This window comes from Nicotiana attenuata, unplaced genomic scaffold (genome assembly GCF_001879085.1).
Source record: "Nicotiana attenuata strain UT unplaced genomic scaffold, NIATTr2, whole genome shotgun sequence".
NCBI lineage: Eukaryota > Viridiplantae > Streptophyta > Magnoliopsida > Solanales > Solanaceae > Nicotiana > Nicotiana attenuata.
Genome location: NW_017670944.1, coordinates 118,574 through 142,826, shown reverse-complemented (window position 1 = coordinate 142,826; position 24,253 = coordinate 118,574). Strand labels below are relative to the sequence as shown.

At 41.5% G+C, this 24,253-nt stretch overlaps 1 protein-coding gene across 1 annotated transcript; it reads right to left on the bottom strand.

Annotated features, from left to right (window-relative positions):
* Positions 1 to 217: 217 nt before the first annotated feature.
* Positions 218 to 2,756, bottom strand: LOC109244682 (60S ribosomal protein L37-like). Its single transcript, XM_019411817.1, has 4 exons — positions 2,646 to 2,756; positions 2,425 to 2,560; positions 532 to 633; positions 218 to 427 (listed from the first exon to the last, which is right to left on the bottom strand). The coding sequence occupies exons 1-4, from the start codon at positions 2,646 to 2,648 to the stop codon at positions 381 to 383; spliced, it is 288 nt and encodes a 95-aa protein (XP_019267362.1). The 5' UTR covers positions 2,649 to 2,756; the 3' UTR covers positions 218 to 380.
* Positions 2,757 to 24,253: the final 21,497 nt, after the last annotated feature.

The following is a 24,253-nucleotide window of genomic DNA, read 5'->3' as shown; positions in this document are numbered from 1 at the left end:
ATGGAAAAATTTGCCTCGTCTTTGTTGCATTAACAGCTGAAGGTTTCAACAAAGAGTTCAATGGGTTCTGACAAACATTAACAGCTGAAGGACAGTTTATGAAGTTCAACTGCCAATTACCACCATTCCAGAGGGCACTCAGTGATAAATCATATAGGCATGAGCAAACAGCGATACTGCAATACCTATTGGGTCTTTGTAATGCAAAACATGAGGATAACAACACAAAACAACTATCTCAATATATAAAATAAAAGAGAAACACTATTACAACTATATCTTGAATAGAAATAGCTCCGTACTAACAAATGTGTGTTAATACTCAAAACAAATATCCAAAAGCTAAGGAAAATATTCAGATTGAAATAGAGTTCAGAGACTTAAGAGGCTACAGCAGCACCCTTCTTCCTTGGGGTTGCCTCGGTACCTGAAGGACGCAAAGGAAGAAAGAGATCAATAACACAAGATACACGCAAGTATGTAAGCACCATAAGTTTCTAGTAAAGATAATGCAGTACTGAAATGAATTACCTTCTCTGAAGTTAGTCTTGAACCTGCGGGGCACATTGCGGAGATACCTCATGCGACCAGTTCCAGTGGTCTTTCTTCTAAGTGCCTTGACGCTCCAGTTATCTGCACAGACAGTTACAAATCAGCAAACACTAAATCAAGTAACTTCCAGAGACATCATACAGCTGAAAACCTAAAACTTATGGTCGCAATAGCTACAAAGGATAACAAGAACATTAAGTAATCTTGCATGTAGGTCAAAATACTAAGAGATTAAGCATGGGAAATCTTTGATATATCAGTATTTCACCAGGAACCATCTCCTAGCCAAGCCCCTGACTACACATGCCATACATAGCAATAGTTAGATACCTCTGCCTACTGAGTACACATGCCATACACAGCAATTACTGCTCTATCTTACATTTTTGTGACAAGATTCTGTTTTTCTATATCAAAAGCAACTGAACTTTGCAAACTTCACCTTGGACCAAGCCAACAATACGACTCGTACAAACTATTAACAAATAATGCATCAATTTAAGTCCGTTAATAAAATAGCTCCATAATCCAAATATCCACAACAATATCTCAATAATCCAAATATACATAAAAATAACTCCTTTTCCAAATATAAATTAAATCAGCCACTTAGTTAAAATAATCCATAAAAATAGCTCCTTAATCCAAATTTCCACAAAAAATAGCTCCGTAATCCAAACTCTCCATTAAGACAACTCCTTAATCAACATACTCGTAAAAATTCTAACAATAATTCAATCAGTATACAAATGAGCGCTGCCACTAAAGTTCTTACAATTTATTAAAAAAAATACATCAATTCAATTCGACAGAAATAGCTCCTTAATCCATATGTACATAACAATATCTCCATAATCCAAATATCCATAAACATAGCTCCTTAGTGCTCTTAGTCTAACTACAAATTAAATCAGCTCCTAAATCCAAAAGACCCACAAGACTACCTCCTTAATCCAACTCTCCATAGATATAGCTCCTCATTGAAACTCATAATAATTCTGAACTAGTGCACAAATGAGCACAGCTATATTCTTTTTTTTTGGAGATGGTAACATATTAAATGAGCACTAATATATTCTTACAAATTTTTAACAGAATTGCATTACATATTTAAGTCCTTTAGTGACAAAAATAGCTCCACAACCCAAATTTCCTAACAGTATCTCCATAATCCAAATATCTATAACAATAGCTCCTTGATCCAAAAATAAATAAATTTAGCCCCTTTATCCAAATATCTATAAAAATAGCTCTTTAATCCATATATCAATAACAATAGCAACTTACTCCAAATATAAGTAACATCATCTCCTCACATAAATAGCTCCTTAGTCCAATCCAAATCAGTGTTATCAAAGGCGAAAAGTGCAAAAAAGCTCTAAGGTCCGTTGGGGCTTTAAGCGAAAAGCGCAAATAAAGCGTGGGCTTTAATGAAAAAAAGGCGCAACGGGAGAAAAAGTAAAAATATGCATAGTAGTCCAAGACTAATCATTATAAGCATGAATAACAAATATTTGGACAAAGAAATTGAGAAAAAAAAATCATGATAAAGTGAAATATCAATTGTTTAAGGTCGCCTTTTCAGGATTATTGGCAAGGAAAGTATGCGTTAGAGCTTTGATGTGACACTAAAGCGCCCACAAAGCGAGACGAAGCGCTCAACGTGTTTTGAGCCTCGCTTCAGGGCTTAAGCGCGCCTTTGACAATACTGATCCAAATATATATTAAATCAGCTCCTTAGTCAAAAAATCCACAAAATTAGCTCCTTAATCCAAATCTTCAAATAAATAGCTACATAATCCGAATATCCATAAAAATCAAACAAAAAAAACAATCAGCGCACAAATGAGCAGCAAATATAAAAATACATACATTTTCTGAGGCGAGCAGCAGGGTAGGCACAAGCGGAGCAGCGGCTCTTCTGGATGTGAAAGCTGCGACGCCCACACCTCACACATAGTGTGTGTGTCTTGTTCCTCCTCTTCCCAAAACTCCCCGTTCCTTTTCCCTATTATTATTCAACAATATACACACAATGTTAGTGAATAATTACATACGCGCACAGTATACTTCAAATGAAAAAGTCGTAGTACCATTTCTGCGGCGGAGGCGGAGGCGGAAGAACCCTAATAATGTACGGCGGTGGAGGCTTCTCTTCAGCTGGGAAAAAGTTGAACTTTGGTAACGCTTATGGAATTTATATTCAGTGGCTTAAAGGGGAAATAGGGTTTTTCCGGATGGGCGTCTTTGTTGGGTTTAAATTGGATCGTTGTAAGAAGTGTGGGCTCTGTCCCCTGTTGTTGGGCCGTAAAATATGTTACTGGGCCCTAATTAGAATCCAACCTAAAAGAGCAAACTTCATTTATGGCCATTCGTTAGAAACTAATATCAGCCGCTAGCCACAAATTGCAATATGCATTTTATAGCCCAAATTGAGTTATAACGGCTAGCCACCGAATTATACATCTGACCCACAAGCACAAACACAGATTCATTGGAGAAAGAGATGATTTTTTGGCCCAAAATGGTTTAGCTGGAAAACTTCACCGAAAATTTCACGGTCGCCGGAATTCAAATAGCAAGCAAACCATCTTTTAGATCTAGATTTTCATACTATCAAAAGCCCCAAAAGCAATAAATAAAACGGGAAGAAAGAGTCGACGGATTTAATGGAGGGTCGCCGATGTTTGAGTTTCCATCCAGATCTAAAGCCAACGAGATCGAGCACAGTGAGTTAGACTGACCGGGTTTTAATTTTGATTTCATGAACGGTGGTGAGGTCGAAGCTGGAACCTGGGCACCATTAATATTAATACTACAACGGCTGAGATTTGACAAATCTTGTATTCAATTTTGAAACCTTCCATTTTACCATGGAGGTCAACATTATCTTTTCTGATCGTCATTTCCTCTTTGTAATCTGTTTTAGAGGGTTGGCTCCCATTTGGCCCCCAAGTATCAATTACTCTCCCTATCCTCTGTTGCAACTCGTGCATATCAAATATGAATATTTTATCAATCTCTTTTTTGGACCAACTTTTTCATACAAAATTGTATATGAGGCTAATATTTAAAGGTCATTTTAGATTATGTATTAGACTGGAGAGCATTTCTTTTGAATACTGGTAACAATATATCTATCTATCTATCTATCTATCTATCTATCTATCTATATATATATATATATATATATATATATATATATATATATATATATATATTCATGAAATTTTCTTTCCTTCTCGCATCTAATATTGCTTATCACGCTTAAAATATGAAAGGAGGTGTGTGATTTTTTGGGAGAAAGAACCTTATTTCTTTGGGTTTTAAATTTTTATATGTGTTTCGCTAGTTTTGGTAAATATATGATTAATGGCTAGAGGTTGGTAAGTTAGGACATTTCTCTAAGATTCCCGTTAATAAATTACGTCGCTTGTCCAATATGCGACCTGTTTAAACTTAGTACGACGCTCGTTCGGAATGCGACCTGTTTAAACTTAGTACGACGCTCGTCCGGAATGCGACCTATTGAAACATTAAGAAGAATATACTAACGGAGTAGGTCGCTCGTACAAAACACGTAGTTGCAACTTAAAATCATTCTTGGTACAAAGAAACATCCCATCTTATATAATTGAAAGAGGAAAGTACCCATTTAAGACTTCTAAAGCAAAAATACTATTAAAGTTTTAGGCGATTCGGAGCCCGTTACGCGAAAGCATGAAGATAGCATCAATATTAGTACACAAAAAATTGAAAAACATCCCGAATTCCTGCTTTATGACTCTAACATGCTAGAAAACGAAGAACGGTAGTGGCGAAGCAGTGACTGTTGTTCATTATGTTATTTCTGATGAGCCCAGTAAATTTTAGGCGATTCGGAGCCCGTTGCAAGAATTCACGAATATGTCGTGGACTTTAGCACACGAAAATTTTGAAAAACGTCTTGAATTCATGTTATGGCCTTAAACACCAAAAAACGAGGAACGATCATAGCGAAGAAATGATAATTGTTCATCATATCATTTCTGATGGACCCACAAAATTTTAGGCGACTGGGAGCCCGTCGCCCGAATTCATAATGATGGCGTGGACAATGCACACAAAAAATTAGAAAACGTCCTGAATTCCTATCTTACGGCCCTAAAACTCCGAAAAATGAGGAACGGTAATGGCGAAGTTATGACAATTGTTCATTATTTTATTTTTGATGGAACCACAAAATTTTTAGTGATTTGAAACCCGTCGCCCGAATTCATGAAGATGGCATGAACATTAGCATACGAAAAATTAGAAAACATCATGAATTCCTATTTTATGGCCCTAAAAAGCCAAAAAACGATGAACGATAATGGCGAAGCAATGACTATTGTTCATTATATTATTTCTGATGCGCGACAAAAATTATAGGCGGTTCGGAGCTGGTCGCCTAGTTCTAGATGGAGTGGATATTAGCACACGAAAAAATGAAAAACATCCTGAATTCCTGTTTTATGGCCCTAAAATGCCAAAAAAGAGGAACGACAATGGTGAAGCAATAACCATTGTTCACTATGTCGCTTTTGATGGGCCCACAAAATTTAGGCGATTCGGAGCTCGTCGCCCGAATTCATGAAGATGACGTGGACAATAGTACACGAAAATGGAAAACATCTTAAATTATTGTTTATGGCCCTAAAATGCTAACAATTAAGGAATGTTCATGGAGAAGATATGACTATTGTTCATTACTCCCTCCGTTCGAATTTATGTGAACCTGTTTGACCGAGCACGGAGTTTAAGAAAAAATAAAGACTTTAGAATTTTGTGGTCCTAAAAAGGGGCCCAGAGTAATTGTGTGGTTATAAAAGCTTCTCATTAAGGGTAGAATTGTAAGTTTAAGCTAAATTGTTACCAAATTTAGAAATGGGTCATTCTTTTTGGAACAGACCAAAAAGGAAATAGGTTCACATAAACTGAAACAGAGGGAGTATAACATTGAGAAATTTTCATAAAGCACTATCTTTTAGTGGTAATTAGCTATCTATAGATACCATTTGCTATATTACGGATTCTAGATACATTTTCTGTTATTATAAGATGTATTAGATGTATTTAAGCTACTGTATTCATGAATACAGTAGCAAAAATAGGCGTGAATCAGGGAAGTCCAGCTAATCAGTTGTTGTATTCGAGTGTATTCGACTGTATTCATGGCGTGAAACATGGGATTACAGCTTGACAGATTATTGTATTCGACTGTATTCACGGTGTGAAACAGGGGATTACACTGTTTTAAACGGAAAGTGAATCAGTTAACATAATAGACTCCTAATATAACTCAACAAACTCAATTATAACACACAAAATTTGTATTTCCAGTTATAAAAAAGATTCTCAACCGAAAAATACCTCAAAAATATAGCAATCTTCAGAGAAATTATATAATACACCTGAATACATAAATTATATTAATTAAAAAAATATATGAATATATTCATGGCATATAGCGAGACAGTGAATATAATGAAATACATATAATACAGCGGGATACATTGAAATACAATTAAAAAAAAAGACAGTGAATACAATGAAATACATGAAATACAGCGAGATACATTGAATTACAATGAAAAAAAAGATAATGAATACAATAAAATACATGAAAATACAACGTGATACATTGAAAATACATTGAAATATATTAACAGAAATTCAAGTTGCTCAGCCCCAAACTCCGTCGTCTTTGTTAACCCTAATTTCCGGCGACCGCCGTCGAGCAAAAACCCTGAATCTCACTGTTCCCATGCATCCTGTACAGTAGCCGAGCAAAAATTATGGCAAGACGTTGCGTATCGTTTTCGAGGATTCGTCTCTCTACCAGCGATGGACTAGTTCTTCAACTTCTGCGCTTTGCATTATCTTTGACTGGTTTGTATACGGTCAGATTGATTTGTTTGAACTTGTGGGTTTTTTTGGGTCTCGCTATTGTAGAAGTCTTCTAAGATTGTCTTTTTTCTTTTCCTTTCCTATTAAAGTTACAGCCAAAAATAAAAATGGGGAGTTAGAGGAATTTGCTGGGAAGTTGAAGAAGAAACCGTGGGAGGAATTGCGGAGAATTTTGATCTTTCAGAGAAGAAACTTATGAATATAGGTGAGAATTTTGATCATTCAGAGAATGGCGTGTATCAAATTAGAGAGAGATAGAACGTGGAGTGAGAAGTTTACATCAAATACAGTAATTAGTGGCTTAGAGAGAAAGATAATAAATAGCGTATATAGTGGCTTAGAAGTAGGAGGTACCCAAAATTAGATATTTTGCTATAAACATTAATAGGTATCTATAGAATATAATTTTTTTAAATGGTATTTACTTAAAATAAATAAGGTGTTAACCTTTGCTATAGGAAGTAAAAATTCCTATAACATTTATGATGGGCCCACAAGATTTTAGGCTATTCAAAACCCATCGCTCGAATTCATGAAGATATCATGGACAATAGCACCATGAAAAATTGAAAAACAACTTGAATTCCTGTTTTGTGGCCCTAAAACGCCAAAAAAGGAGGAACAATCATAGTGTAACAATGAATATTGTTCATTATCTCATTTAAGACGAGCCTACAAAATTTTAGGCGATTTGGAGCCCGTCGCCCGAATTCATGAAGATGGCGAGGATATCATCACATGAAAAATTGGAGAACATCACGAATTCCTGTTTTATGGCCCTAAAACGACAAAAAAAGCACAATGGTCATGGCAAAGCAATGACTATTGTTCATTATGTCATTTTTTATGGGCCCACAAAAATTTTAGGCTATTTGGAGCCCGTCGCCCGAATTCATAAAGATGGCGTGGACATTGGCACACGGAAAATTAAAAAATATCATGAATTCCTATTTTATGGCTCTAAAATGCCAAAAAATGATGAATGATCATGGTGAAGCAATTACTTTTGTTCATCATGTTGTTTCTGATGAGCCCACAAAATTTTAGGCTATTCGGAGCCCGTCGCTCGAATTCATGAAGATGGCGTGGATAATAACACCATGGAAAATTGGAAAACATCTTGAATTCTTGTTTATGGCCCTAAAATGCCGAAAAAGGAGGAACGATCATGGCGAAATAATAGCTATTATTCATTATGTTATTTTTGATGGGCCTAAAAAAATTTAGGCTATTCGGAGCCTGTCCCCCGGAATTCATGAAGATGGCGAGGACATTAACACACGAAAATTAGAAAACATCATAAATTCCTATTTTATGGCCATAAAATGCCGAAAAAGGTAGAATGGTCATGGCGAAGCAATGACTTGTTCATTATGTCATTTATGATGAGCCCACAAAAATTTTAGGGGATTCGGAGCCGGTCGCCCAAATTCATGAAGATGGCGTGTATATTAGCACATGAAAAATTGAAAAACGTCCTGAATTCCTATTTTATGGCTTTGAAACGCCAAAAAATGACGAATGGTCATGGTGAAGCAATGACTGTTCTTCATTAGGCGCATAAAATTTTAGGCGATTCAGAGCACGTCATCCAAATTAATGAAGATGGCGTGGACATTAGTACACGAAAAATTAAAAAACGTCCTGAATTCTTGTTTTTGGCCCTAACACGCCAAAATACGACGAACGATCATGGCGACGCAATGGCTATTGTTTATTATTTCATTTCTAATGGGCCCAAAAATATTTAAGCGATTCGGAGCCCGTCGCTCGAATTCATGAAGATAACATGGACAATAGCACACGACAAATTGGAAAACGTCCTGAATTCCTTTTTACGGTCCTAAAGTACCAAAAAACGAGGAACAATCATGGCAAAGCAATGACTATTATTCATTATGTCGTTTGTGATGGGCCCAGAATTTTGTAGGCGACTTGGAGCCGTCGCCCGAATTCATGAAAATGGCATGGACATTAGCACACGAAAAATTAGAAAACATCATGAATTCCTATTTTATGGCTTTAAAATGCCAAAAAACGATGAATGGTCATGGTGAAGCAATTACTATTGTTCACTATATCGTTTCTGATGGGCACACAAAATTTTAGACGATTCGGAGCCCGTCGCTCGAATTCATGAAGATGGCGTGGACAATAACACCATGAAAAATTGGAAAACATCTTGACTTCCTGTTTTATGGCCCTAAAATACCGAAAATAGAGGAACACCGATGGAGAATAAATGACTATTGTTCATTATCTTCGTTTCTGATAGGCCGGAAATATTAGGCGATTCGGAACCCGCAGTCCGAATTCATGAAGATTTAAAAAATTGAAAAATATCTTGAATTCCTGTTTTATGGCCCTAATACGCCGAGAAAGGAGGAACGGTCATGGCAAAATAATGACTATTGTTTATTATGTCATTTCTGATGGGCCCGTAAAATATTAGGCGATTCGGAGCCCGTCACCCGAATATATGAAGATGGCGTGGACATAAGCACGCGAAAAAAATGAAAAACGTCTCGAACTCATGTTTTATGGCCCTAAAACGCCAAAAAAGGAGGAACGGTCATGGAAAAAAAATGATTATTGTTTGTTATGTCGTTTCTGATGGGCCAACAAAATTTTAGGTGATTCAAAGCCTGTCATCGGAATTCATGCAGATGGCATGGATATTAGCCTAAGAAAAATTGGAAAACAACATGAATAATGTTTTATGACCGTTCCTCATTATTTGGCATTTTACGGCCTTTCAATAGGAATTCAGCACGATTCCCAGCTTTTCTGTGCTATTGCCCATGCCACCGGCATGGGTCCGGGCGACCGTAGCCAAACCGCCTAAAATTTTAACGGCCCATCTAAAACCACCTAGGGAAACATAGTCATCGCCTCACCATGCCCATTCCTCTTTTTTTGGAATTTTAGGGCCATAAAACTGGAATTTTGCCCGATCCCATATTTTCGTGTGATATAGCCCATGCCACCAACATGGGTCCGGGAAATTGGACCCGAGCCGCCTAAAATTTTGCGGCCCATCCAAAACCACCTAGAGAACCATAGTCATCGCCTCGCCATGACTGTTCCTCGTTTTATGGAACTTTAGGGCCATAAAACTGGAATTCCGCTCGATTCCTAGATTTTCGTGCACTATAACCCTCGCCACCGGCATGAGTCTGGGAGACAGGACATGAGACACCTTAAATTTTTTCGGCCCATCCAAAATCACCTAGGGAACCATAGTAATCACCTCTCCATGACCGTTCTGCACCATAAAATCAGAATTTCGCCTGATTTTTAGATTTTCATGTGATATAGCCCACGCCACCGCATGGGTCCGGACGACCGGACCCGAGCCGCCTAAAACTTTGCCGGCCTATCCAAAACCATCTATGGAGCCATAATATTGCCTCGCCATGACCGTTCCTCATTTTTTGGCGTTTTAGGGCCATTAAACTAGAATTTCGTCCGATTCTCAGATTTTCGTGCGTTATAACCCATGCCACTGGCATAGGTTCGGGCGACAGGACCCAAGCCTCCTAAAATTTTGCCTGCCAATCCAAAACCACCTAGGGAACCATAGTCATAGCTTCGCCATGGACGTTCCTTTCTTTTTAGCGTTTTAGGCCCATAAAATTGGAATGTTACCCGATTCTCAAATTTTCGTGTGCTATAGCCCACACCACCAGCATGGGTCCGAGGGACCGGACCCGAGTCACCTAAAATTTTGCTGGACCATCAAAAACTATCTATGGAGCAATGGTCATCACCTCGCTATGGCCGTTCCTTATTTTTTGACATGACATGTGATTTTTGACATGACCTCGCTATGGAGCAATCGCCAGTGTCGGGGGCTATAGCATGCGAAAATCTGGGAATCGAGAGAAATTCTAGTTTTTATATCCATAAAAACTATGCTATGAACTTCCCACTATGCTACGGCAGCAACATCAGGTCCATCAAACAAAGACAGTGGTCAGACAGGTTCCCCTCACTAACTTTGTTTTCTTTTTTGCAGGTACTTCTCATCTATGAACTTCCCACTTCTTTGTTGTTATTTCAGGGTGTGGTATCGGCATTTATGCTCATCCTCCTGAAATTACAACAAAGGAATGATGAAGGTCATAAAGAGAAGCAAAATGCAAAAGGCTCGATAAACACTTTCCAGTATGGTTCTTTTATAGCAATGGCTTTCAGCATACTGTGGAGTGATCCCAAAAAACACATAACACATGCCTACTCTCTGAGGAAGCAACCTCCTTTCTACACCATATACGACAATAGACCACCAGATGTGACACAACTGAAACAAACACCCACAACCCCTAGATGTATACCTATCCAAACACCCCCCATCATCCATATCAATGTTTCTAGAATCCACAAGAACCTAGAAGCACCCTCTTCCCCTTGGCACCCAAACCATTCACAATCACCTATACCTCACAAACACAACAATCTCAAAAAACTGGGCAGAAATGCCCCCTTTTCCACTGACACAGTTTTTTGTTTTGCAGGTACTCTTTATGTCATTCAATTGCCATGGTTTTTAGGAGTGGTATCAGCACCATTGGTGCTCATTCTCCTGGAACCATATCAATTGAAACATCAACATCAACTCTGCAGGAAGATCACCCCACAGATGCAACAGAAATTGCACAAGGCACCAGTTTTACCTGAGAAACTACAGAAGGCAACAACTGAAACTGCAGCTTATGCAGGAGGTTCAGCATCTGTAACCTTCACAAATCTATCCTGCAGCACCTCATCTCCTCAGCTCACACAACCATATCAACCAGTTGAATTCCATCATTGCTGCAGGAACTCCCAGAACTGCAGCAAGACCTTCTCAACTCGGGATCAATTCCACAACATGAGCATCATGAGCAACTCCAATACAGTTGATTGCAGTCCACACAACAACCTGCAATCAACTTCCTCTCATGAACCAGGGATCATCAAAGCTCCCACTCATCTCCAGTTGCCACAAGAACGTGGAGATTGAGCTCCCCTTCTCTAACATGTTTGCTTCATTTTGCAGGTACCCCTGTCAGGCCCAAAATACTGAGGCAATTGCAAGGAGTGATATTAGCATGTCAAATGCTCAACCTCCTACAATTGCACCAGTGTCTAAGGACTGACCATGATAGCTCACTCACCTATAGTTCATCAGGTGCCACTCAGGACTCCACATCCAATCTCCAGCAACAGAAGCACTCACAAAGGAACCCCTACTTTAAGAGTCGCCAAGCCTTGCACCAACACACAAATCTCAGAATCTCTGGAGCTGCCAATATAGAAAATGGCTCACCCTCTTCTGTCACACTCATCAGGAAACAGCAATACCCTTGCCCATGCTCTTGGGCCTTTTTGATATTTGTCTTCAGTATTGCTTTCCTTGACCTCAATGTCAAAGCAAGATTGAAGACAAACCCCCATGCTTCTATAAGTTTTTTGCCTCATTACACAGGGTTTTCTTCATCCTTTTCTTGTGATGAAGTTTTTTGTATATGGAAAAACATTTCCCTCCTTATCACCATTTGTACAATATTGTATAGAGGACCTAGGCTTACTTCATATGGTTTTTGTCAGCCCAACTGAACCCATCATAGCTTACAGGTGTCATTTGGTTGTCAAGTATGGATGACCAAATGCCCATGTTCATGTACTTTATTTATGGAGGTTAGGTCTATGCCCCCCTCCTTTGTTGTACTTTACTTTTTATATATGAAAATCAGCCCTAGGCACAATGCCTAGTGGATTCAGTTAAAAAAAAAAGCCCATAATTCCTAAGCCCATACGCCTAACCTAATCCCTACCCCTATATAATAGTACCTAATCCCTAAATTAACCGAGACTCTAACTCGAAAACACTCCTAAGCTAAGAGAGGCCCCTAAAAATTCCTTCTTCTTCACCTTAGTTTAGCATTAGTTCACCACACCTTTTCCTCCATGGAAGCACCCACAAACCTGCTCTAAAAAACACCTAAAGAAAAACTGCAAATCAGCTCCTTCCTCAATCAAAAAGAACGGCAGCTTTCAGCCATGCGAAGCCTCCAAAACACCATCGTTTCAGCCCCAAAAACGCAGCCGAATCCAGCTGCAAAAATTTCTGAACAAACCAGTCCGAAATCCCAGCCAAACACCTTATTTTCAACTCCAAAAAGCCATGAAAAAACAGCTGTAAATTTGTCCAAAAACAGCCTCAAAATCTTCCAAAACACAGCTGCGAAACGAGCTCAAATCCAGCCCCAAAGAGCTGCGAAACTCTGAAAAAGAGCAGCCAAAAATGTCACCCAAAACCCACCCAAATTAGCTGAAAATTTCATCTCTAAAAGGCAGCAAAAACACCTTCAAACCCAGCAAAAACCAGCAACTAAATCACCGGTGTCGCAAGGTCAATCGAAGTGGCAAGGCGCAACTTTCCGTTCGAGGTTTCCGGCGCGGGTCTCGGTCGTGGTTTGTTTGTACGAGAGTTTAGCAGTCCTTTGCTCCTTGTGTATTGAAGATTATATTTCAGCTATTAAAAGGTCAGTTTGATCATTTTCTTCACTTCCCCTGTTTTCATGTTCGCGACTAAATCGATAGATTTGTAGACGGTTTTGATTTAACAAGTTCTATCATGCTTTCATTAGTCCTTCATTTGGTTGGCTGCTAGATGCTGTTAGCTCTAATATAAGTTCATGTTTAGTATTAATTTTTTAAGATTAAATTACTGTTTATTAGCATTACTAGATTTGGATAGTGAAGGTTTTTGTATGGTAGTAGCTTCTTTTCGCTTACTGGATTGGGTCTGTGTTGGATGTTGTTTCGTTTTCTCTTGATCTGATTTAGTTGGGGTATGTTCTGGTTTTGAATTTCACCGTAAGAGCATTGTTCTCTCAAGCCTCTCTTTCTCCTGAAATGTCTAAGGAACTTGGTTTGATCTCCAGCTTTCTCTTTATAGGAAGAATATCCTGTTAGCTTCATTATTAGATTAATAAAATATGAAATTTGTTTGGTTGTGTTAGCTGGAAAGGTTTTGGGATTAAGAAATGAGTTTTAGACCTTTATGACTAGTGGATAGTAGGGTACAAGGTTGGGCATTACTTTGGAAATTTGGGTCTTAAAGTAATATTTCATTATTAGGGACAATTGGGCTAATTCAATTAATCAACCAACGGGGCCGACTGTTAGTTCGCATTAGCTTGCGAGTTTTGATTTTTCAGAATCTTCATTTGTACTCATATGGGCATAAGTTTTTCTTTTTATAAATTAACTTACCAATAGTTTAAAACTCCACCCCTGATCTACCAATAAATTTCATAATCTTGGCCCTATAATAATCTCAAATTAGCTTTAGGAAATGATTAATGATTATTCGTAGAAAAGCTTTTAGGCGCGTTTAAAATATAATTGTGATTGTGTACACGTTCGCGTGATACAATTACGATTTCTAAAAACAAAACCGGAGTATGCGTTCGCGCAACTTCGGCCAAACTTTCTTAATATTAACAAAGCGTTATTAATCGTGGACACGTTCGCGTGACATGATTTTGACGCGCCAAAAGAAAAGAGTATACGTACGCGTAACTCAATTCTTTAATTACGAATGATTCAAGTAATTAAAAGCGGTAAAAGATAATTGCACATAGGTCCTAAAAATGAGTAGTTGAACAATTAAGCCAAGTAATAATCACTAAGCGACCATGCTAGAACCACGGAACCCTGGAATGCCTAACACCTTCTCCCGGGTTAACAGAATTCCTTATCTAGAATTTCTGGTTCGCAGACTTCAAAAAGGAAAGTCGAAATTTCCTCGATTTGGGATTTAAAATAAAGCGGTGACTTGGGACACCATAATTTATTCCAAGTGGCGACTCTGATAAAGATAAATAATCCCATTTCGAATAATGTCACTTTAATTGGAAAAACTCCCTTATTACCCTCGGGTGGTAAAAAAGGAGGTGTGACACCCGAGCCGCCTAAAATTTTTCCGGCCCATCCAAAACCACCTAAGGAACCATAGTCATCGCTTCTCCATGACCGTTCCTCACTTTTGGTGCCCGATTTCAAGATTTTCATGTGCTATTGCCCACGCCACTGGCACGGATCGAGGCGATCGGATCCGAGCCGCCTAAAATTTTTTCCTGCCTATCCAAAACCACCTAGGGACTCATAGTGATCGCCTTTCTATGACCGTTCCTCATTTTTTGGTATTTTAGGGCCATAAAACTAGAATTATGCCCGATTGCTAGATTTTCATGTGCTATAGCCCTCGCCACCAGCATGGGCCCAGACGACCGGACCCGAGCCGCCAAAAATGCAACTGGCCCCTAGGGAACCATAGACATAGCCTCTCCATGATTGTTTCTCATTTTTTCGCATTTTAGGGCCATAAAGCTGGAGTTCCGTCCGATTCCAGATTTTTATGTGCTATAGCCCACGCCACCGGCATGGGTCCGGGTGGCCGGACACGAGCCGCCTAAAATTTTTCCGGCCCATCCAAAATCACCTAGGGAACCATAGTCATTGCCTCGCCATTATGTTCCTTGTTTTTTGGCATTTTAGGGCCATAAAACTTGAATTCTGCCCGATTCCCAGATTTTCGTATGCTATAGCCCACGCCACCGGCATGGGTTCGGGTGACCGGAGAAGAGCCACTTAATATTTTGCTGACCCGTAAAAAACCACCTAGGGAACCATAGTCATCACCTTGCCATGACCCTTCCTCATTTTTTGGTGTTTTAGGGCCATAAAACTGGAATTCCGCTCGATTCCAAAATTTTTATGTGATATAGCCCACGCCACTGGCATGGGTATGGCAGACCGGGCCCCTAGCCGCCTAAAATTTTGCCGGCCCATCCAAAACTACCTAGGGAACCATAGTCATCGCCTCATCAATACCGTTCCTCATTTTTGGTGTTTTAGGGCCATAAAACTAGAATTCCGCCTGATTCCCAGATTTTTGTGTGCTATTGCCCATGCCACCAGCTTGGGTCCAGGCGACTGGACCCGAGTTGCCTAAAATTTTCCTGCACATCCAAAACCACCTAGGGAACCATATTCATCGCCTCGCCATGATCGTTCTCGTTTTTTGGCATTTTAGGGTCATAAAACTGGAATTCCGTCCGATTCCTAGATTTTCGTGTGTAATAGCCCGCACCATCAACATGGTTCCAAGAAACCGGACCCGAGCTGACTAAAATTTTGCCGGCCTATCCAAAACCACCTAGGGAACCATAGTCATCGCCTCGCCATGATCTTTCCTTGTTATTGAAATTTTACGGCTATAAAACTAGAACTCCGCCCGGTTTTTAGATTTTCATGTGCTATAGCCCATGCCACCGGCTTGGGCTCGAGCGACCGGACCCGAATCGCCAAAAATATAGTCGGCCCATCCAAAACATCCTAGGGAACTATATTCATTGCCTCGCCATGACTGTTCCTCGTTTTTTCGGCATTTTAGTGCCATAAAACTGGAGTTCCACCCGATTCCCAAATTTTCGTGTTTTATAGGCTACGCCACCAGCATGGGTCCAGCGTGTAACGACCTAACCGTTTGTTTTGCTTTATTGGTCCCCTTTCCCCTAATTAAGACTCCCCGTATGTGCTTTTATTATTTTATGACTTTACGGGGATGGTTGGTTTAGATTTGGAAGGGTTCGGGTTGAAATCGGAACACTTAGTTCTTTAATAGTGGCCTAAGGTGGCCAAGTTTGGCATGAGTCAACATTTTGAGTAAATGACCTCGGAATCGTGATTTGAAGGTTTCAATAGGTTCGTATGATGATTTTGGACTTGGGAGCGTGTCTAGATGTAGATTCGGAGGTCTGTAGGTCGTTTCGGCTTGAATTGGCGAAAGTTAGAAAGCTGAAGGTTTGGAAGGTTGAGAAGTTTGACTGGGAGTTGAATTTATTAATATCGGGGTCAGATTTTTATTTCGGAAGTTGGAGTAGGTCCGTTATGCCATTTATGACTTGTACGCAAAATTTGGCATCATTCCGAGTTGATTTGATTGGAATCGAATGCGGGGATGTGTTTTATAAGTGCTTGAGTTTCATGATTGAATTTATGCATTTCGGCATCCGATTCGTGATTTTAGCTGTTATTACGGTGTTTCGATCGCGCGAGCGAGTTCGTATGATATTTTTAGACTTGTGTGGATGGTTGGTGTGGAGTCCCAGGGGCTCGGGGGAGTTTTGAACGCGGTTTAGAGTATTGGGAGGACTTCAGTTTTTCTGGTTTCTGGTTTGGTGCTTCAGGTCTCACATATGCGAGGCTTTGTTCGCATTTGCGAGGAGGGCTTCGCATTTGCGAGGTTAGGGAGACGCTGATGGGTTCGCATTTGCGATGTCACCTGGGCGTGGCATGTTTCACATCTGCGATCCATTTTGTCGCTTTTGCGGGCCGCCCAGCTTCGCATTTGTGAAGTTTTGGGTCGCAATTGCGACCTTAACAAAAGTTGGTCAGGCTTCGCATTTATGATGCCATTGTCGCATTTGCAAACCAGATGTCGCAAATGCGACATCTGCGACTGGTGTAAGGGCTTTTATTATAGGACTTAGCTTCTTTTCCCTCATTTCCCACTTGGTCTTGGGTGATTTTGAGAGCATTTTGTGGGGAATTTCATCAACATCAAGAGATAAGTGATACCTATCAATTCTTTTGCTAAATACGCGGATTATGGGTAGATTTAACATAAGATTAAAGGAAAATTGCGAGATTTTTGTTAGAACCTAGGGTTTGGTAAAAATAAGATTTCACCACAAAATCTATTATGTAATTGGGAATAAATTATATAGTTGATTTAGTGAGGTAATGGGTAACATTTATATTCGAAAATTTTCGGAATCCGGGCACGTAGGTTCTGGGGCAAATTTTCGGAATCTTCCAGATTGGGTTGGGTGATTACTCTAATAGCTAAATTATGAACTTTTGAGCATATATTTATTAGTTTATACAACTTTTGTTAGTTTCGGAGTCCTCGGCGTCGTTTGAAGAGTTCTAGTGAGGTTAAAGGGCCGAATTGAGGACTTGGAATCGAGGTAAGTCTCTCGCCTAACCTTGTAAGAAGGGACTTATCCCCTTAGGTGTATTATTGTTGTGTGCTACTTGTTGTGGGAAGATACGTGCACACGAGGTGACGAGAGTCTGTACATAGCTATGTTTCATGGTATGTCCGGGTAGACTCAGACTCACATCATGCCTTTAATTGTAGTGTTTGTGCCTATCATGTGTATTATTTGTCTTGATTATGATTGAGAATGAGGATTTAGATTGGAGATATCAACTTAGCCTCTTACTTTAGAAAAGTTGGGATGTACTTGATAAACTATGAATCCGCGTCTTCTCGTCTCGCAAGTGCTTCCACGAGCGAGGTAAATTCTCTGCTCTTATGGGATCTGACCGTTCGCCTCGGTAGTGACATAAATTACGCTTATGGGATTGGGCTGTTCGCCTGGGCATGATGGTAACAATACTCTTGTGCGATCGGGCCATTCCCCTCGGCAGGTTGGTAATACTATTCTTATGGGATCGGGCCGCTCGCCTCGGCAGTACTAAGTACCACAATTCCTATAGGATCAGGCCATTCGCCTCGGCACCTTCGTGCTTAAAAATTGGAACTGAATTTGGTTGGTAATTACTGAGTTAGCGCCTTCAAGGCCGGTTTTGACGTGTTTAGTGATGTGATATAGAATCAAGTGTGGACTTACTGTAGTTACTTTATCTGCTTCACTGCTACTTGTTGCACACTCACCATGTCTACTTTATGTATTTATATTATTATTTGACCTCTAGTAAGTGCCAAGTCGACCCCGCATCACTACTTCTTCGAGGTTATACTAGATACTTATTGGGTACGCATTATTTTCTGTACTCACGCTACACTTCTGCACTGATTTGTAGGTACTACCAGTGGTTAGGGGGGGGCGTGTAGCCGATCATCTACGGAGACTTAGTGGTGAGCTTCTTGCATTGCTATGATCTGCAGCATTGAAGTCTCCCTCTACCTTTTTTATTATTTATGTCTATCATTTTCAGACAGTAGTTGTAGTAGTTTTTCACATTCTCTAGATTGCTCATGTACTCGTGGTGCCGGGTTTTGGGATCTTTAACATTCATGTACTGCTTTACTTATCATTTCTATCACTACACTATATGTACTTATTATGCTGGTATTTTGTTAAGAAAGGAGCAGTTATGGTTGCATGAGATCTTACTTGTTTTGTTCTCTTAAAAAGGGAAACTTTTGTTCTAAATAGTAAAAGTGGGTAAATAAATAGTAGTTTCACTTGTGGGCTTGCCTAACAGCGGCGTTAGTTGCCATCCGACCTATTATAGGTTTTGGGTTGTGACAATTTGGTATCAGAACTTTAGGTTCACATAGGTCTCAGGAGTCACGAGCAGGCCTAGTAGAGACTTGCGGATCGGTGCGAAGACGTTCGTACTTATCTTCGAGAGGCTATAGGGTTTTAGGAAACTTTCTCTGTCTTCATATCATATCGTGTAGTTGATATTGTGCTAAGTATTTTTCTATTTATCTCTCACAGATGGTGAGAACGCGCGTGGCGGATGTGCCAGGCAGTAGAGGGGCTGCTCCCCCCATTGCTAGAGGCCGAGGCAGAGGTTGGGGGAGGGCTCCAGCTCCAATCAGAGGACGAGGGCATCCTAGAGTTGGTCCCTTTGTACCACCAGTTGATCAAGTGGAGGATCCTGTTGCTTAGAAGCAGGATGAGGTCCCAGCAGCTGTGCCAGCCCCAGCATATTTCATGATTGTTGTCGGGATTCCAGGAGGTCATGGGCTATATGCTGCGGTTCATGGACTCTATGACGTATGCTGGTTTACTTTCAGCGGACCCTGACACATTTCAGGCGAGAGGGGGAGCACAACCCCTTACCTCTCAGGCTCTAGGGCACGCCGCTGTCGTTTATGAGATCCCAGGTGCAATACTTGCAGGCGGAGCCCAGCCAGTTGCAGCGGCTATGCCAGGGGCTGTACCGGTTGCAACCGTTGATCAGCAGAAGCGGCTGGATAGATGGACTAGACTTCGGCCCCCTAACTTTGGGGGTGAGCGGTCAGAGGACCCCCAGGATTTTATTGACCGGTGCAAGGATAGGCTCCGGAACATGAGGATATTGGAGTCCAACAGGGTGGACTTCACCACCTTTCGGCTTGAGGGCAAGGCCCGTAGATGGTGGCAGGCTTACCTTCTTAGCAGGCCATCAAGTTTACCTACCTTGATTTGGGATCAGTTTACTCATCTGTTCTTGGAGAAGTACATACCACCTTCTGAGAGGGAGGAGATTCAGGGTTAGTTTGACATACTCTATCAGGGTCACATGTCTGTGACCGACTATGAGGCGAGATTCATTGACTTGTCTCGCCATGCAGCTATTATACTCTCCACAGATGCAACGATGGTGCAGATGTTCATTGTAGGCCTGCATCCTGAGATTCAGGTTTCTATGGCCCGTGAGGTAGAGATAGGGACTTCCTTTCATCAGTTTGTGGATATAGCTCGAAGGATCGAATGTATTGCAACCGCAGCGGAGAGTTTGCACCGAGGGACAAGCGACCCTAGCAGTTTAGAGGATTCAGTGGCACCTCACCTAGGGGCAAAGGTTAGTTCATGAGGGGTCAGCCTAGCAGGCCTATGCAGTCAGCATCACTGCCTGCTCGGAGTGCTCCAGCACGACCCTACTTCAGTGCCATTCTAAAGAGTACTTACCGTCTGCCAACTATTTAGGGTTCCTCCAGTAGGCATTCAGGCTATCGTGGCCAGACTTCAGGTTAGCAGCCCACTGCTCCGAGGGGTTGTTTCGAGTGCAGTGATATTGGCCACGTGAAGAGGTTTTATCCCAAACTTTGGGGTAAGGTAGAGCAGCAGGACCATCAGCCTATGATTACCGCACTAACTACCACACCGCCCGCCCGACCGGCTAGAGGCGGAGGGCAGGTGGGTATGGGTTGTCCTAGAGGTGGAGGCTAGTCAGGTGGCGCTCCGGGTAGATTCTATGCTATCCCCTCCAGGCCAGAGGTAATTGCCTCCGATAAAGTGATCGCATGTACCATTTCTGTCTGCCGTAAGGATGCCTCGGTATTATTTGATCTAGGGTCTACTTACTCCTATGTTTCTTCACTATTTGCTCCTTATTTGAATGTACCTCGCGAGTAATTGGGCATTCCTGTATATGTGTCCATGCCAGGGGATGATTCTGTTGTTGTGGATCGGGTCTACCGGTCATGTATGGTGACTTTCTATGGATATGAGACCGGAGCGAATCTTCTATTTCTTGCTATGGTGGACTTCAATGTTATCTTGGGCATGGACTGGTTGTCCCCGTACCACGCCATTCTTGATGTTCATGCTAAGACAGTTACCTTGGCGATGCCTGAGTTGTAAAGATTAAAGCGGAGGGGTTCATCTGTCGGTACCTCCAATAGGGTTATTTCTTTCTTGAAGGCTCGATATATGATCGAGAAGGGTTGTTTGGTTTACTTGGACTTTGTTCAGGATACTACTGCAGAGACTCATGCGATAGATTCAGTGCCGGAGGTACGAGAGTTTCCCTATGTGTTTCCTACTAATCAACCAGGTATGCCGCTGGATCGGGATATCGATTTCGGCATTGATTTAGTGCCAAGCACCCAACCTATTTCTACTTCGCCTAATCGTATGGCTCCCAAGGAGCTGAGAGATTGAAAGGAGCAGCTTCAGGAGTTGCTTGAGAATGGGTTCATTAGAACCAATGTGTCACCTTGGGGCGCACCAGTGTTGTTTGTGAAAAAGAAGGATAGAAATATGCGGATGTGCACTGATTACTACTAGTTGAACAATGTCACCATCAAGAATAAGTACCGATTTCTGCGTATTGATGATTTGTTTGACCAATTGCATGGTGCCAGGGTGTTCTCTAAGATCGACTTGAGATCTAGGTATCATCAGCTGAAGATTCATAGTTTGGATATTTCGAAGAGATCTTTCTGGACTAGATATGGCCACTATAAGTTTTTGGTGATGTCCTTCGGCTTGACTAACGCCCCGGCAACGTTTATGGATTTGATGAATCAGGTGTTCAGGCCGTATCTTGACTTATTTGTCAGTGTCTTCATTGAAGACATATTGATGTACTCGCATAGTATGGAGGAGAACGAGCATCATTTGAGATTAGTGCTTCAGACCTTGCGGGAATAGAAGCTTTATGCTAAGTTCCAAGTGCGAGTTCTAGTTGGATTCCGTGGCTTTCTTGGGGCATGTTGTATCAGGTAAGGGTATTAAGGTGGATCCTAGGAAGATTGAGGCAGTCCAGGGTTGGCCTCGTCCCACCATAGCGACAGAGATCAAGAGTTTCTTGGGGTTAGCAGGTTATTATCGTCGGTTCATGGAGGGCTTCACGTGTATTGCAGTGCCCTTGAATAGATTGACCAAGAAGGGTGCTCCATTCACATGGTCCGATGATTGCAAGGCAAGCTTTCAGAAGCTCAAGACTGCCTTGACCACAACACCAATGTTAGTGTTGCCCTCCGGTTCAGGGATGTATACTGTGTATTGTGACACTTTACGGGTTGTCTTGGATTGTGTATTGATGCAGGAGGAGCGAGTTATTGCATATGTTTCACGTCAGCTGAATCCCCACGAGAAGAATTACCCCGTGCATGATTTGGAGTTGGCTGTGATAGTTCGTGCTCTCAAAATCTAGAGCCATTATCTCTATGAGGTGTCCTATGAGGTTTACATCGACAATCGCAACTCTCAGCATTTATTTAAGCAGAGGGATATTAATTTGAGGCAGCGCAGGTGGCTTGAGTTACTGAAGGACTATGATATTACTATCCTTTACCAGCGGGGCAAGGCGAATATGGTAGCGAATGCCTTGAGCCGGAAGGCCGAGAGTATGGCCAGATTGGCATTCATTTCGCCGGAGGAGAGGCCATTGGCTTTAGACATCCAGTCCTTAGTTAACAGACTTGTGAGGTTGGATATCTTAGAGCCCAATCGAGTTCCTGAATGTGTTGTGGCTCAGTCCTCATTACTGGAGCGGATCAAGGCTCGTCAGTACGATGATCCGCACTTGTTGGTGCTTAGAGAGATAGTACTATAAGGTGGTGCCAAGGAGGTTATTATCGGCGAGGATGGCATTCTAAGACTCTAAGGTCGCCTATGTGTTCCTAATGTTGATGGTTTGAGGGAGAAAATTCTTGAGGAGGCGCACAATTCTCGGTATTCTATTCATCTAGGTGCTATGAAGATGTACCGCGATCTGAGGCAGCATTATTGGTGGCAGTGGATGAAGAAGGACATAGTTGAGTATGTGGCAAGATGTCTAAATTGCCAGCAGGTCAAGTCTGAGCACCAGAGGCTAGGTGGCTACTCTAGCAGATGGTTATACCAGAGTAGAAGTGGAAGTGCATCACCATGGACTTCATTGTTGGGTTGCTGCGGACGTTGAGGAAGTTTGATGCCGTTTGGGTCATTGTAGATAGGCTGACCAAGTCGGCACACTTTATTCCGGTGGTGACTACTTACTCTTCAGAGAGGGTGGCCCAAATTTACATTCAGGAGATTGTTCGATTGCATGGTGTGCCTGTTTCCATCATATCAGATAGAGGCCCTCAGTTCACTTCACATTTCTGGAGATTAGTACAAAGCGAGTTGGGTACCCGAGTAGAGCTCAGCACAGCCTTTCATCCATAGACCGACGGGCAGTTGGAGCGGACAATTCAGATTCTGGAGGATATGCTCAGAGCATGTGTCATTGACTTCGGAGGGCAGTCTGATAGATTCTTTCCCTTGGCTGAGATGGCTCCATCTGAGGCTTTATATGGTCGGTGATGTCGTTCGCCCATCAGATGGTTTGAGCCCGGCGAGGCTAAGTTATATGGCATTGATTTAGTGAAGGATGCCTTGGAGAAGGTAAAGTTGATTCAGGAGCGGCTTCGCACATCACAATCCAGACAGAAGAGCTACACGGATCAGAAGGCACGTGATTTATCATTTATGGAGGGCGAGAAGGTTCTCTTGAAAGTCTCGCCGATGAAGGGTATCATGAGGTTCGGGAAGAAGGGAAAGTTGAGCCTAAGGTTCATCCGGTATTCCATGTGTCTATGCTCCTGATATATCATGCCGACAGGTCGCACGTGTTAGATTACAACACGGTTTAGCTAGATGAGAGCCTGGGTTATGAGGAGGAGTCAGTTGCCATTGTTGACAGGCAGGTTCGCCAGTTGAGGTCCAAGAAATTTTTTGCGATAAAGGTCCGGTGGAGGGGTAAACCAATCGAAGAAGCGACTTGGGAGGCTGAGGAGGACATGAGGAGCAGAATCCGTACTTATTCAGCAATCCAGGTATGATTCTAGACCCGTTCGAGGACGAACGTTTATTTAAGAGGTGGAGAATGTAACGACCTAACCGGTCGTTTTGCCTTCTAGATCCTCCTTCCCCTAATTAAGACTCCCCATATGTGCTTTACTGTTTATGACTTGCGGGGATGGTTGTTTTAGGTTTGGAAGGGTTCGGGTTGAAATTGGAACACTTAGTTCTTTAATAGTGGCCTAAGGTGGCCAAGTTTGACTTGGGTCAACATTTTGAGTAAACGACCTCAGAACCAGGATTTGAAGGTTCCACTAGGTTCGTATGATGATTTTGGACTTGGAAGCGTGTTTGGATGTTGATTCGGAGGTCCGTAGATCGTTTCGGCTTGAATTGGCGAAAGTTAGAAAGTTGAAGGTTTGGAAGGTTGAGAAGTTTGACCGAGAGTTGACTTTATTAATATCAGGGTCGTATTTTAT